The 15,346-nt window shown below is 47.1% G+C and overlaps 1 protein-coding gene across 5 annotated transcripts in view; it reads left to right on the top strand.

Annotated features, from left to right (window-relative positions):
* ARMC9 (armadillo repeat containing 9) overlaps window positions 1–15,346 on the top strand; it is an 88,201-nt gene that overhangs the window by 62,491 nt on the left and 10,364 nt on the right. For 4 of the 5 annotated variants that reach the window (XM_083612776.1, XM_083612779.1, XM_083612778.1 and 1 more), the window contains exons 20-23: window positions 3,453–3,557; window positions 3,956–4,071; window positions 13,410–13,534; window positions 13,879–14,011. In XM_083612776.1, coding sequence (XP_083468902.1) covers window positions 3,453–3,557; window positions 3,956–4,071; window positions 13,410–13,534; window positions 13,879–14,011 — 479 coding nt within the window. The remainder of the gene's footprint in view (window positions 1–3,452; window positions 3,558–3,955; window positions 4,072–13,409; window positions 13,535–13,878; window positions 14,012–15,346) is intronic. The other variant, XM_083612780.1, reaches the window with a different exon arrangement.

The raw sequence follows: 15,346 nt of genomic DNA on the forward strand, positions 1-15,346 counted from the left end.
TCTTCTGCCACCACCCCCTGATAGCCAGGACCCTCCCAAAGACCCTCCCACCGTGGAGCCACCTCCAGCACTTCCTCCTATCAGTGATGTCCCTGGTGACAGGCTGGATGCCAATTGGGTACTGGAACCATCTCCGCCTCCTAGGTCACAGAGCACCCAATTGCTTGCCCAGTCTCAGGACCCCTGTCATTGGCTGCACGAAAGGTTGTGCCCACCCCACGCTTCAAAAGGAAGAGGCAGGGTGGCCTGTGGCTTGTTGGATCAACTTCTTAGCTTGCCTCCAGCCATGCAATTCACCTAATGTGCCTTTAAGCCTTGCCTCTGCACCGTAATGATTTAAGCATTAACGATTTTGGCAGAGACTGAAATCCCAGTTCTCTCCGCCCAGTTGAGAGCCAGGCCTTTTCTGTTCTTACGCTTGTAATTCTATTCCTCCGCTTGGGCAGGTTTAATCCTTGGATTGCAAAATGGGTTTGCAGGCCATGACTTCCTGAATGTCACCAGGGATACTTACCAGCTTCTTGCAGGATATTGTTCCTGGTTTTTGAGCAAATAGTCGTTTGTTGACACACGGCAAGCGGTTGGACCCCTTCTCCTTTCAGAATGCAGGAAGGAATAAATTGCTGTTGTGAGGTGGTGAAATTGTGTAAGGGACCAACCTGTGTCTACCAAGGTCTTAGCCCGCAAGAGGAAGAGTTGAAGGATGTAGAAGCATCCTGAAACCACAAACCTACTCCCTTTGTCAGGGTCAAGAAAGGTGTGAGTTTATGTCAACACATTCTTTCCGTAACCCAGGAAACAAAATGCCATCCTCCCAAACTGTGCCAAGGAGGAAGCTTTCTGTTCCCGTGGTTATTTTTTATTGACGTAACATTTTCTACCCCTTTCTTCTAGTGCCTGCGCACTACTTACAGGTGCCTTGGAACAGTTTAAAATCACAATATCCTATCAAAAGATCTATTATTAAAATGCAGTAAAACACGACAGAGTGGCATGGATCAGCTGGGGGAGTCCTCGTCAGAGGAAGACCAGGAGAACCTGCACCAAGCCCTAGGTCAGGCTTCACCTTTGGGGTGAGGAGCCAGGATCCTGCAACAAGCCCATCTGCACCCCAAGTGAGGGTTTCTGATTCTGCTTTGGAGAGCAAGCACTACCTATGGTGTGCCATTTTGGAATTCATGAAAAACTATGGTTGGTGCTGAGCAGGAAATGGAGAAAGAAGACAGGAGAGAGGTAGGAAGGAAGGAAGGAAGGAAGGAAGGAAAGAAGGAAGCAAGGAAGCATGAGCTCACAACATTTTCGTGATCTTCCAAATTCCATTTGAGCAGATAGCCTGAATTAAGTTACAATTTTCTTCTTTTTCTTCACATGATCACCCTTGGTTATGGTTGCCTCCTCCCTCCCTCCCTCCCTCCGTCTGTCTTTGCTATCTTTGCCCTCTCCGCAGCAATTGAACTTTAAATTGTAAGCATCTTGGGGCAGAGACCTGCCAGGTTTTCGCTTATGTAACTCTCTAAAGTGCCGCCACATAAATAATAATTGTTACTAATTTTAAAAATCGGTGGAATTCAGCATTACGCCATGGCCAACATTCTGTCCACACAAGTGTTTCAGCTTTTCAGACCGAATTACCTCCTTTCCTCTGCTGAGCCAATTTTGGGGGGCAACGGTGGGAAGAGCCCCTTTGCTCAAGTGGGAGTCCTTGTGCAGGGCTTCCACTCCTGGGGCACGTTAACCCTGCCCATTGTTTTAATCGCTGCAGCAGTTGGTGAGTTTAATTCCTCCCACCCCCTGCACAGAGGGAGACTCACAAGGATGCTGTGTAGTATTTGGTGTAAATCAGGGAATGAAAATCATGGGCTTTGCATGTCTACTCAATGCCTTCATTGTACAAATAGCCTGCAAACTCTGGTGGCAATTTATGTGGCTAATTTCATTTAACTGTTTAGAAAGAACATTTTGTCAGAGCTGCAGCAGAATTGCGTTAGCTTCAGTGAGGATTTGTTCGGCCGGTTTCCCTTGTATGGATCTCCTGTTCCTATTTCCTGCAAAGCTCACCTTCTCAAACAGCCCCTATTTTGGAAGCCTATACAGAATTTGGCCTCTGTAGCCCGAAGGGCAGATTTCAGCCCCCCTCCTTGCCTCAGCGACAGTTTACTCCCAGTGAACAGTGATACCAGTGTTCTGGGTTTATTTCTTCTGGCCTTTGTCACACTGGAGATGACACTACAGTTTTATTGCTTTCTGCTTCCTTTCCGCACGGATTTGGGCAATTCGTGTAAAAGGCACAGTAAAATCCAAGCATGCCATACTCAAAAGTCTGCGGCCGCCTTGATGATTTACAGCGGGGGTTCCCAAAGTGGTCGCATTGCCCCCTGGGGTGGGGTGGGGTGGGGATCACCTAGAGGGGTGCTAAGAGACAAGCGACCATCAGGGGACCTCTGTAGGTGTCAGTGACTATCAGACATTGAAAAACTTGTATCACTAGATCAGGTTCACCCATTTTGTTGAATAAATGAAACTAAATAGTTCTAATTGGATTTTGAACGAATGTGCAATTGTTACTGAATTTTATTAAGTCATAAGCTTCCTTAGTGGGTCATTCAAACCGCTATTCTGAATAATGCTTTTTATAGGGTAGCGGGTACTGGAGATGTGTTTATGGAACCAAAGGGGTGGTGGACCAAAAGCGTTTGGGAGCCACTGATTTGCAGGGTGTTCCCCTTGCCAGCCAGCTTGCGTTGAGCTGACATAAACCCTGTGTGCTTGTTGTCTGGGCGACATGGTTGCCCCTACTTCCATGGCTGCTTCCATGCTGCTTCCGGTAACTTCAGAGAACCAGTGTGGCATAGGGGCTAGGAGCACCCCAGACCATGCCCTTGCTCCTTCAGAGTGAGCTCAGCCCTGCCCAGAACAGGCAACTTCTCCAATGCCCCGGACAAGGGAACCACCTCTCCACAGAGCCTCCACCTTCTTCGGATCCAGTTTCACTTTATTGATCCTGATCAGACACCAGTCCAAAACCAGACAATACAGAGAAATAGAGCTGGTTCCCATCAGTGAGCTGATGGCTCTTTGCCTCAAATCTCCTAATGGTTGTCTTCAGTGACTTAGGGTGGTGGATAGCACTGGGGACAGAATGAAACCCTATGGAACACCATAATTTAACTGTTGTGGACTCAAGAGTGGCCACCTGCTTCTGTGTTCTGGAGATGACCCTCTAGGTAGGAGCAGAACCGCGGTGACACCTTGCCCGACTCTCAGCTGACTCAGCTGTAATTTTGTGTCTGCCTTAATTGCTGAGCAGCTTTTGCCTAAGGAAGACACTGCACGGTGTTGGGAGCCATGCACTGCATCTCATTGGCTTTGCCTGTCACATGGTTTATTCCCATGACCTGAAAACTGCCCCAGCTCTTGGGGGTCCCTGACTCTCTGCTTTCATGTCCTTGCAGGAAGACCACAACAGCATGGAGGCCGACCTGGACAAAGACGAAGTGTTGCAGCCTCAACAGGGGGAGTTGTCGGGCGAGAAGCTCCTGACCACGGAATACTTGGGAGTAAGTAGTGGCTTTAGAGACAAGTGTTGGGTATTATATTCACAAAAAAATTGTATTTTGAGTTCTGTATCAAACAGAGAAAAATGACAAACTGAGCATCCCTCCCTCCCTTTTACCCAACCTGAAGACATACGGTAGTTCAGATTTTAGTAGCAATAGCCTAATAAGCCTTAGAATGTTGCCTTCTTTTTTTCTTTCAAAAAAGGCACTGATTTGCCTAATAAGCCTTAGAACGTTGCCTCCATGTGTTGGGGGAGGCTGGGGTGGTGGGACATGACTTGACCCTCTTCATCCTCCCCACTGCACCTGGCCTTTGGACAACCACTAGCATGGACTCAGGATGCGTCCCCCTCCTGATGTCTCTGTTTAGTGCAGCTGTTCTCTCCTCCTCATTTCAGATCATGACCAACACCCCGAAAGTGAAGAAGAAGCCGATCCCCAGCATCCCACAAAGCATTGACGAGCCCCTCCAGAGACCCGTGACACCGGGCCATCACAGGGCTGCCTACCCAACGTAAGTCTGGGCAAACAAGCCAAAGGCTGGGAGGCCTTTTGCCTTTGACCTTGGTTCAAAGAAAATGCGATTCAGATTGATGGAAAGATTCTGACGAAATAAAACAGCATTAGACAGGACGTTGCCCTTGCTTTGTTTTTTAAAAGGAGTTTTCACTTAGAATAACATATGCCCTTTGTTGGGGTGGGTGGGATAGCTCCTTGCATCTTGCACCCCAGAGGACAGGATCACACTTCAAAACGACCTTGACAGATTAGAGAACCGGGCCAAAACAAACAAGATGAATTTTAACAGGGAGAAATGTAAAGTATTGCACTTGGGCAAAAAAAAGGAGAGGCACAAATACAAGATGGGTGACACCTGGCTTGAGAGCAGTACATGTGAAAAGGATCTAGGAGTCTTGGTTGACCACAAACTTGACATGAGCCAACAGTGTGACGCGGCAGCTAAAAAAGCCAATGCAATTCTGGGCTGCATCAATAGGAGTATAGCATCTAGATCAAGGGAAGTAATAGTGCCACTGTATTCTGCTCTGGTCAGACCTCACCTGGAGTACTGTGTCCAGTTCTGGGCACCACAGTTCAAGAAGGACACTGACAAACTGGAACGTGTCCAGAGGAGGGCAACCAAAATGGTCAAAGGCCTGGAAACGATGCCTTATGAGGAACGGCTAAGGGAGCTGGGCATGTTTAGCCTCGAGAAGAGGAGGTTAAGGGGTGATATGATAGCCATGTTCAAATATATAAAAGGATGTCACATAGAGGAGGGAGAAAGGTTGTTTTCTGCTGCTCCAGAGAAGCGGACACGGAGCAATGGATCCAAACTACAAGAAAGAAGATTCCACCTAAACATTAGGAAGAACTTCCTGACAGCAAGAGCTGTTCAACAGTGGAATTTGCTGCCAAGGAGTGTGGTGGAGTCTCCTTCTTTGGAGGTCTTTAAGCAGAGGCTTGACAACCATATGTCAGGAGTGCTCTGATGGTGTTTCCTGCTTGGCAGGGGGTTGGACTCGATGGCCCTTGTGGTCTCTTCCAACTCTATGATTCTATGATTCTATCTCCCCATAACTAGCAAAAACATAGTAAATCCATGTGAAGTTATGCAGACACAAGTTGCAAGTTTTTTGCTGTAATATTTGGATTGCCTCTAGATGCAGATTTTTTGAAACAGAGTGGAATAGGCAAAGCCCTGCCTTTGGTGTCGACCTCCAGCTTTGCTGTGCATGTTTCTATAAAGCCCTTGGGCTAGCCAGGCCCTCCTACGCCTTCCCTGGAGCCGCTTCCTCCAGCTACAGCTCTTAAGAGCCAGTGACTCAGGGAAAGGAGCAGGGGAAATCACAAGGCCTCTCCCCTCCTGTCCTGTGTTTCTTGCCAGATGTTAGTGTCTCTCTCCTGCCGTCGTCACCTAGCAGCATCTGAAAGGCCACAGGTTCACATCCATGCTGTGTCAATGTTTGTACAAATCTGTATGGAGAAAGAGGCAGAACCTCCATCCAAAAGAAACACTTGGAGACAATGCGTAAAGGTCAGGAGGAAGCAGGAAGAGTGCAGAGGGCAAAAGCGCAGAGAGGCTGCTGTTCTGTGAATGCTCCAGTCTTCAGAAAGATGTTGTAAGGCTGGCAAGATGATGCAGATAAGCTTTGGATGCTCAAAAATGTGATATGGTATCATCATCGTCATCATCTCAGAAGCATAGAATTGTAGAGCTGGAACAGACCCAAAGGGTCAGCTGGTTCAATCCCTTGCAATGCAGGAATTGCAGCTAAATCTGACCAATATGAACATAGTTGTTCAAAGAAGCCGGTTTTGTTTCTCAGGCTCAACAGCCCTTTTTGCATTATTACCCAAATTAGGGAGCCAGCATGGGAGCCAGCCAGAACTGTTGGGAAGAGCGGCCTGGTTTGCAGGAATGGCTGTCATCTGCTTAGTTCTTTAAGCGCCCTTGCTGGTTTTCTTGTGACATTTCCAGCCACGGTTGGTGTTTCATCTCAGCGTGCATGGCAGGAAGCTTTTAAACTGCATAAATGTGAAGAAGAGGCATTTGCAAAATAGCAGGCTTCTCATTGCCCTTCCTAGCAGGTGGGGCTTTCTTCGTTTTCTAGGTGTTTTCAGGTGCGATAAAATGAGAAGTCCTCCTTATTACAATATGGTGGATTATGTTTCTAAAAATATAGTGAGATCTAAAGCTTTCCACCTGCTGTCACTCCCTCCCTTTACTTTTTGAACAGCACACAACCACTGCAGAGAGGTAATAGCTTTCACAAACTCTCTGCCGCTTCTCTTTCTTTTCTGCCTACTTTTCCCCCTGCTGTCACCATTTGCAAGACCTAACAGAACTTAGCAACAGAAAGAGCCAGCGTGGAAATAGTGAAGTGGTTAGATTTAAACAATGCACTGGATAAGTGCCATGAAATTACCCCTCTTTGCTCCTTTTTCTCTCCCCTCTCAATTTTCACTCACAAGGCTGTGAAAACTCAGGGTGGGGGAGAGATTAGATGCAAAGCGCTCTCAGACCCAGGCGTTGGGAAATGAATAATAATGATGATGATGATGATGTAATATTCTATGCCAGAGACAGGCTCCCTTGGAGCACACCATATCACACGCAAACTGGGAAATTGTCAATAATAGCCTACGGTAGCAACCTGTGCCCATGCTTAAGTCATTGGGCTCCAGCTCCCATCAGCCTCAGCATGGCAGGGATGATGGGAGATGTAGTCCAGCAACATCTGAAGGGTATCAGGCCCCCCAACCCCTGCTCTAAGGAACAGGAGTATTGGTGTGCTTCTGCTCCTGCAAGCCATCTGCAGTGTGAAACAAGACTTCCTAGAAGTACCTTATTGGAAGCTGGTTGCCTAAATAATGTCAGCCTTTGCTCTGATCAGGCAGGTCTCTTCCTTGAATGCATTCCAGTGCACTGGTATCAGCCAAGATAGCCAAATGGAACCTCCATGTCGGAGCATGGTTGCTGAGGGAGCAGTGCCAGCCCTCTGGTTGGACAAAATGAGACACTGACCTCAGGTGGCTGATGAGCAAAGACACTCTGCTTCCGGTGCCCTGTTGCTCCTGCCGTCTCTGGATTCCTTTGGGCCAGTTATACCCGATGGCAGGTGGCTCAGAGTCACCTGTTGCCAGTTGTGACACTTGGCACTCGCCTGATGCTGCTTCTTCAGATTGGACAGGTGGGCTCCCTCTCCTCATATGAACTGTCCCGGACCCTGCGGTCATCCTCTGAGGCCCTTCTTGATGTGCCACATGAGGACTGAGTGGCAACACAAGAGCGAGCCTGGTCTGCAGTAGCTCCTCATTTCTGGTATTCTATTCCAAGGGAGGCTCACCTGGCACTTCATTATACACCTTTAGGCGCCAGGTGAAAATGTTCCTCTTCAGGGGGGCCACTAGGTGGCGCATCGGAAGATGGCTGACAATAACATCTCTCCGACCCACACGAGGTAATTTGGAGGCTATGATGGGGGTAATTAGCCTCCTTAACCCCCCCAGGATTGTGGGGGGGGATGGCCCTTGCCTGCTGTGCCCTATACCACCCCCGAATTTGTGGGGGTGGGGGCACTAGGCACAAAGCCCTCCTGTGGGATTCCGGCATTTCTGGGCGCCGTCCCTGATTCGCGCTGCTAGTTGCAAGCATCTTCAAAAGAAACAATTTGGACGAGATAAATTGCACATGCTTCAAGGAAAAAGGGGAGTAAAGACTGCTGACAGAAGAGATCTCTGATAACAAGACAAGAATAAAATATGAGAAGATACGTCAAGATACGGTATGACTGAGGGGGGGAAAAACCTGCCTTCCTTTTTCTTATGTGATTTAACAAGAATCCCCTCCCCTAATGAGTCAGAAACTAAGGACTTAAGCTGTGGATTTAAGGCTGTGTGGAGATAAACTTTCGAACCAAAGCAATGTTTCAAGATGAAGCTGGAAAGCTAAGAGTTTTGGAATGACGCAGTTAAAAATGCCGTCGCCATTTTGGGAGGCATTGTTGGAGCTCTTGGGTCTGGGAGGAGAAAGAGAGAAATAGAGTTGTTTACATATCGTGGATCAACTTCTCGGTGGGACTTGAGAGCGACAAATGCCAAATTTATGATGGAAAGAGCGATGTTATCTACGAAGGAGATATATGGAAACCATCTGGACTTAGTGGAGGAACGGGAAATCCACACAGGATTATTATTTTGCTTATCGGCTTAAGGAGACTAACAGAAGAGATCGTAAAGGAAAAATAGAAATTATATGAACAAGATATGATGTGGAAACACCAAGATAAGACTGGATAGAATTATGAATTTTGTTTGGACTGATTGGGACTGATTTGGACATTAACGCAGTAATAAGAAGATGATCTGAATCCCCCTTTGGATCTTGAAGTATGGGTTCCCCCAACAAAATTTAAAAATTTGGCTTTGTAATTTGGAATTTATGCGATGTGATTTAATTTGATGTGATTGGCCAGTTAATAAAAATTATTTAAAAAAGAAAAGAAAATGTTCCTCTTCAACCGGGCCTTTGGTTAATTAAACAATCTGTGGCCTTTAAGACAGTGTGCAGGGCACTATAGTTTTGTTTGTTACTATGTTGTGTGTTTTTATACCCTAAATCACCCTGTCATCCTTGGATGAAGGGCGGCATATAAATTTAAATAAAGAAATAAATTTGTGCAGCTTGCTGTGCTCTTGCACCTGGCAAGCGGAGCCATCCCACTGGTCAGCCCAGCAAGCTCTGCACCTCCTTTCCCATGGCTCCTGGCGCCTGGGCCAAACACCCACAAAAGGCAAGGGGAGGGGGCAGTTTGCCTGAGAGTCGGCTGAGGGAATCCCCAGCACAGAGGCCCATCAGAAGCTGCCCCTCACAGCAGTTGCTACAGCAGATACAACACAATGCTACCGGTTGCTCCCACTGTACTGCTCAGATGGGGAAGAGCAGAGGTGGCAGAGCGGGAGGAGCAGGTTGTGAAGCGTGCACGAGCCACTTTCCATCCACGCTGTGAGCCAGGCAGCCAGCTGAAGGTCCACAAATAACAACACGTTGGTGGTCCCGAGCCTCAAGGAGGTTAGATTGGTTTCAACTAGGGCCAGAGCCTTTTTAGCACTGGCCCCGACGTGGTGGAGCGCTCTGTCACAAGAGACCAGGGCCCTGTAGGACTTGACATCTTTCTGCAAGGCCTGCAAGACGGAGCTGTTCCGCCTGGCCTTTGGTTGGGACTCGGTCTGACCCTTACATTTCCCTCCCCTTATGGTTTTGATTTATCAGCTATTTTAAAATGAGACTGCATTTTAAATTGCATTTTAACCTGTATTTTAAATTGGGGTTTTTTTTCTCCCTCTCTTTTTCCCCTATTCTGTTTTTACTGTGATTTTATTTTATTGTTGTTAGCCGCCCTGAGCCCGGCTCTGGCTGGGGAGGGCGGGGTATAAATACAATTTATTATTATTTATTATTATTATTATTATTACTAAAGGGGCAGCGAAGTACTGGTGTTAACGTGGATTGGAGGGAAAGAGATTTACACCGTGGCAACTCTGTACCTGTTTACTCAGAGTCTGATTCATGGCTCATTTTGCAATGGGCAATGGAAAACACCCTAAGCTTACTAAGTCCCCTTGTATCCAGTGAAGCGTTATGTGTGCACAAGATGCTGCTTCAAAGAGAAGCATAGAATCATGAATCGTAGAATAGAACAGTTGGAAGGGAACCACCAGGGTCATCTAGTCTAACCTCCTGCCACACAGGAATCTTTTACCCAACGTGGGGATCAAACCCTTGACCCTGAGATAAAGAGTCTCATGCTCTGCCGACCGAGCATGAGTGGAATGGAAGGGGAGAGAAAAGAAAGAGATAATAATAATAATAATAATAATAATAATAATAATAATAATAATAATTTATTATTTATACCCCGCCCATCTGGCTGAGTTTCCCCAGCCACCCTGGGCGGCTCCCAATCAAGTGTTAAAAACAGTACAGCGTTAAATATTAAAAACGTCCCTGAACAGGGCTGCCTTCATATGTCTTTTAAAGATAGGATAGCTGCTTATTTCCTTCACATCTGAAGGGAGAGTGTTCCACAGGGTGGGCGCCACTACTGAGAAGGCCCTCTGTCGGGTTCCCTGTAACCTCACTTCTCGCAGGGAGGAAACCGCCAGAAGGCCCTCGGAGCTGGACCTCAGTGTCTGGGCTGAGCGATGGGGGTGGAGACGCTCCTTCAGGTATACTGGACCGAGGCCGTTTAGGGCTTTAAAGGTCAGCACCAACACTTTGAATTGTGCTCGGAAACGTACTGGGAGCCAATGCAGATCTCTCAGGACCGGTGTTATGTGGTCTTGGCGGCCGCTCCCAGTCACCAGTCTAGCTGCCGCATTCTGGATTAGTTGCAGTTTCCGGGTCTCCTTCAAAGGTAGCCCCACCTAGAGCGCATTGCAGTAGTCCAAGAGAAGAATGATGACAGGAAGGTGTGGGCGGCGGCAGTTTGAATGGAGCAAAGAAAAAGAAAGTAGGTAAACGAGGGTTGCTACTGTCAGGGGTACTATGCACCTTGATTTTAAAAAAGAAATTATTAAATTATTATGTCTGGGAAGAGACGGGCAGGGAGCATTTGTTGCTCTGCCACAGGCTGCAAAATGCCTTGGACCAACCTTGTGAAGTCCTGGAGCAGGAATAGCCAAACAGCAGCTGCTCCAAGCCAGACGGATGGAGTGGCCATAGTGTACCACCTCTGCCGCAGCTGCTGCAACCGTAGATAACATCACAAGGATTGCGATAATCCCTTGCACAGGCCTTTTGATGCGTCATGTGGACACCAGCCCCAGGTGCCACTCGTGGGAGCCTCAGATTTCACCTGCCGCTTCCTGCAAGGCACATTTCGGACCTGGCAATTTAATTTGGCGTTCTCCAGACCAGGGGGAATCATTATTTCTTTCTCAGTTGGATTTGAGGAAAGCCTTTGCCATTCGCCGGATCAGGCCCTGTCATCAGAATGCTGCATCTCTGCCATTTACATTGATTTCTCAGTCGCATTTTAATAGCGTGGTAAAAGCAAAGTTCTAGGCGCAAGTGCATATAAATAGCAGCATCCAAATGTGGGAAAGGTGGAAATCTCAAAAAAAAAAAAACAACCCCAAGTCTCGCGCTTCTTTCACTGTCACCCTCAGGGATTGGAACTGGCAGCCCAGAGACTGTAGCTCAGGAGTAGATCATATGCGTTGGGTGCAGAAGGACCCATGGTCAGTTTCCCACACCTCTGAAATATTGGTGCTGGAAGATTCCTATCCAAATAACAGAGCTGTTACCCATCAGAATGGAGTTCAGCCTTCCCCAGTCTGGTGCCAACCAGAAACGTAGATAGATAGACAGACAGACAGACAGACAGACAGACAGATAGATAGATAGATAGATAGATAGATAGATAGATAGTTAAACTTTATTTACATTAGCCAACGGCCTTAGCAACATAAAACAAGCAATATATACAATTAAAAAGACAACATTGGGTAAAAAGGACCATCAGAGGACCAAGATTATCGTTCAGATAGTGGCCCTTAATCTCATTGCACCCTCGATAAACCTAGCAACCTTTGCTGTTGTCTGATCATTTTGATCTGATAAAAGAAAGAACAATGTGGCCGCAGATGGGCGGCCTGGGATGGTAAGTAAGAGTGGGGTGATGATCTCATTCCTCAGATCTTTATAAAGGGGACAGGACAGGAGAACACGAGCCGCTGTTTCCAGACTGCCATCTCCACAGGGGCAGAGTCGTTTCTCAGTTGGAATCTTTTGGTATCTGCCCTCAAGTATGGCAGAGGGCATCACATCCAGTCTGGCCAGTGTGAAGAAGGCACGTCTGTATTTTGGAATAGTTAATTTATACAAATATGGTGCCAGGGAATCAAACTGAGAAGGGGAAAAAAGGCATACCAAGGACAGAAACGTATTTATTTCCTGAAATTTATACACTGGTTGATTTTTGTACAAAAAACAAAACATCAAAAAAAAACCCCATCAATGTGGTTTACAAGTGGGTTGCTTTTTTATTTTGGTCATGTATTTTGTGGTTTTATATTTTGATTTTATTCTGTGAACCGCCCTGAGACATCTGGGTATAGGGCGGTATATAAATTCAAATAATAATAATAATAATAATAATAATAATAATAATAATAATAATTTATTATTTATACCCTGCCCATCTGGCTGGGTTTCCCCAGCCACTCTATCAATTTTTTTAACTTATAAAATAAATACATAAAAACAACTTTTAAATAATCAAAAGATAAAGTCAACAATCAACTAAAAACAGACTGAAACATACATTCACATTCTACATTTCTGGGCAGGCTTTTGTCTAGAAACAACACTGTTTTTAGCAGGCACCCAAAAGAGTACAGGGAATGTGTCTGCCTGGGGTCAGTAGGCAGGAAGTCCCAGAGTGTAGGTGCTGCCACACTAAAGATTTCTTACAAAGGCGGAATGGGTATTGTGTGGCACCTAAAACAGTGCTAGTTCCTTACATCGAAGTGGTCAGGTAGACGTATGTGGGGTAAGACAATCTTGCAGGTAAACTGGTCCCAAGTTGGTGAAGGTTTTGTATACTAATAGCAACACCTTGAACCTGGCCCAGTAGCAAATCGGCAACCGGTGCAGATCTCTGGGCATATTGTTGGACAACAATTCCCTTTAGCCCAGCCAGCATGACCAGTGGTCAGGGACAGTGGCGTAGCGTGGGTTGTCAGCACCCGGGGCAAGGCAAGTAATTTGCGCCCCCTAACCCGTGGATTTGCGCCCCCTAACCCGTGGATTTGCGCCCCCTAACCCATGGATTTGCCCTAACCCCAGATGTTGCGCCCGGTGCGGCCCGCCCCCCCTGCACCCCCCACGCTACGCCACTGGTCAGGGATGTTTGGAGCTGCAGTCGGAAAACCTATGGGAGGGAGCCACCAGATTAGGGAAGCCTGGAGCAGACCGTAATGAGCTAATGGGCCAGTGGAAGACTTCCTATAAGGCAGGTGCAGACATTCAGCTTACTATAAAAGGGACAGAATCAAATGTAAATGTAAATTTTGATCTGACACAGTGGAATGAGTTGAGGGGAGGCTTTTGCCCAGCTTTGCTAAGGAGCTGCGTACATAATCCCAGAGTTCTCCGCAAAAATGTCCTGACTTCGGTAAACAAGGGGGAAACTGCACCACAAGGCTGCTTTGGTGCTGGCAAGCCAGCTTGCGATGCAAAATGCCTCTCTATTACAGGAAATGCAGGAGGCAATAATTCTTGCACGGTAATAGTTTTCAGTTACAAGCATTCACCGTTCTTTGAATTTTCGTTTTCCCTGCCAGGCCAGAAAACGATGCCCTTTCTTCCTGTAGCAGGGACAGCCATCTCCAGTCTGAGCAGATCTCCCGTCCGCCCACTCGCAGCGGCAAGAGACCCAGCCATTCCGAGCTCTGCTTCTCTTCATCGTGTAAGGATTGGATGGAAGTCCGCGAATTTTAGGTTTAAGTCGGCCATTCTGAGGCATATCAATGAACATGCTGCTCTGGTCTAGATATTACGCTGCTAGCACTCCCCCAATCTGGTGTCATCTAGATTTTTGGACTACAACTCCCATCAGCACCAGACAGCATGATGGGATTTGTAGTCCAAACCCACTGCAGGGCATCAAGTTGGGGGAACGTTAATTACCACAAGAGGGTTTGAAAGATGGGTGGACCAGCAGACGGGGCACGGGACACGAGAGGTGGGCCCAAACATTTGGCAGAAAAAGCACCACCTCCCAAATCCTGAAGCATTTCTTTTCTAAAACAGCAGTTGAAACTGAAACCTCTGAGGGGTCCCTGGGGCATCTTGGAATGGTTGGTTCTCCCCCATCAGCTGCTGAGATCCTGACTCTCCAGTCCTTCAGTGTTGCCCAGGACAGCGTAGACCGACTGTCAGACAGGTATGTAAGTGTATGGTCTATTGAAAGAGTGGCCTGTAAATTCTTAAGTAGCGTGTTTATCATAGAATTGCAGAATCATAAAGTCAGAAGGGACCCCAAGGCTCAGCCCCCTATTTCTTCTTTATTTTTCTTTGGCGATCACTTGTAGCCAAGTAATATTGTCTTCCATGAATACGGTTTTAACAGTGAGTCCGTAAGTGACTGTGGAGGCTAATTCTGGATCCACACGTCCTTCCACAGTGGGGACATTGGTTTCCGGGTGGGAGCTGATCATTGTGAGGGTTTGCCAAGTGTGCCTTCCTCTTAGCACATTTCTCCCTTTCATCCTGAATTTGAGCATCTTCAAAGCCCATGACACCTTTGGTAAAGGCTGTTCTCCAGTTGGAGTGCTCACAGGCCAGTGTTTCCCAGTTGTTGGTGTTTATACTACATTTTTTTTTAGATTTGCCTTGAGAGAGTCTTTAAACCTCTTTTGTTGACCACCAGCATTACGCTTTCCATTTTTAAGTTCGGAATAGAGTAGCCCCCTTACAATGCGGAAATCACAGGTAAAGAATCCCTAACAGGTGACAACCTCTGTTTAGAAAACTCCAATGAAGGGGAGTCGATCACCGTCTGAGGTTGTCCGTTCCACTGCCAAATTACTCTTACCATCAGAAGTTTATTCCTAAATGTTCCTCTCAGTGTTCACATTCCACTGTAGCTTTTGTCCATCAATTGCAATTAGCCTTCGGGGCCAAATAATAATTCATAGCGTTTTTCTTTGAATGTGTTTCTTGCAAATGGGGAAGTTCCGAGGCAAATGGGCAGACGTGACATTTCACGGGTGTGAATCAGTGCCATGGACGTAAGCAGGGCTCTCGGCTGGTCCAGCATCCTGTTCTCACAGGGGCTAGTCAGATGCCTAAGGGAAGCCCACAAGCCAGGACCCGAGTGCGACAGGACTCTCCCTGCTTGTGATTCCCAGTGATTGGTATTCAGAGTCATACCTCCTCTGGCAAGGAAGGTAGAACATAGCAGTGGTGGCTAGTAGCCGTTGGCAGCTTTTTGCTGCATGAATTTGTCTAACAGTCTTTTAAAACCGTCCAAGTTGGCCAAAGGGACGCGGGTGGTGCTTTGGGTTAAATCACAGAGCCTAGGGCTTGCCGATCAGAAGGTCGGCGGTTCGAATCCCCGCGACGGGGTGAGCTCCTGTTACTCGGTCCCTGCTCCTGCCAACCTAGCAGTTCGAAAGCACATCAAAGTGCAAGTAGATAAATAGGTACCGCTCCAATGGGAAGGTAAACGGCATTTCCGTGTGCTGCTCTGGTTTGCCAGAAGCGGCTTAGTCCTGCT

This window comes from Podarcis filfolensis, assembly GCF_964270895.1.
Source record: "Podarcis filfolensis genome assembly, chromosome: 5".
In the NCBI taxonomy this organism is placed as follows: domain Eukaryota; kingdom Metazoa; phylum Chordata; class Lepidosauria; order Squamata; family Lacertidae; genus Podarcis; species Podarcis filfolensis.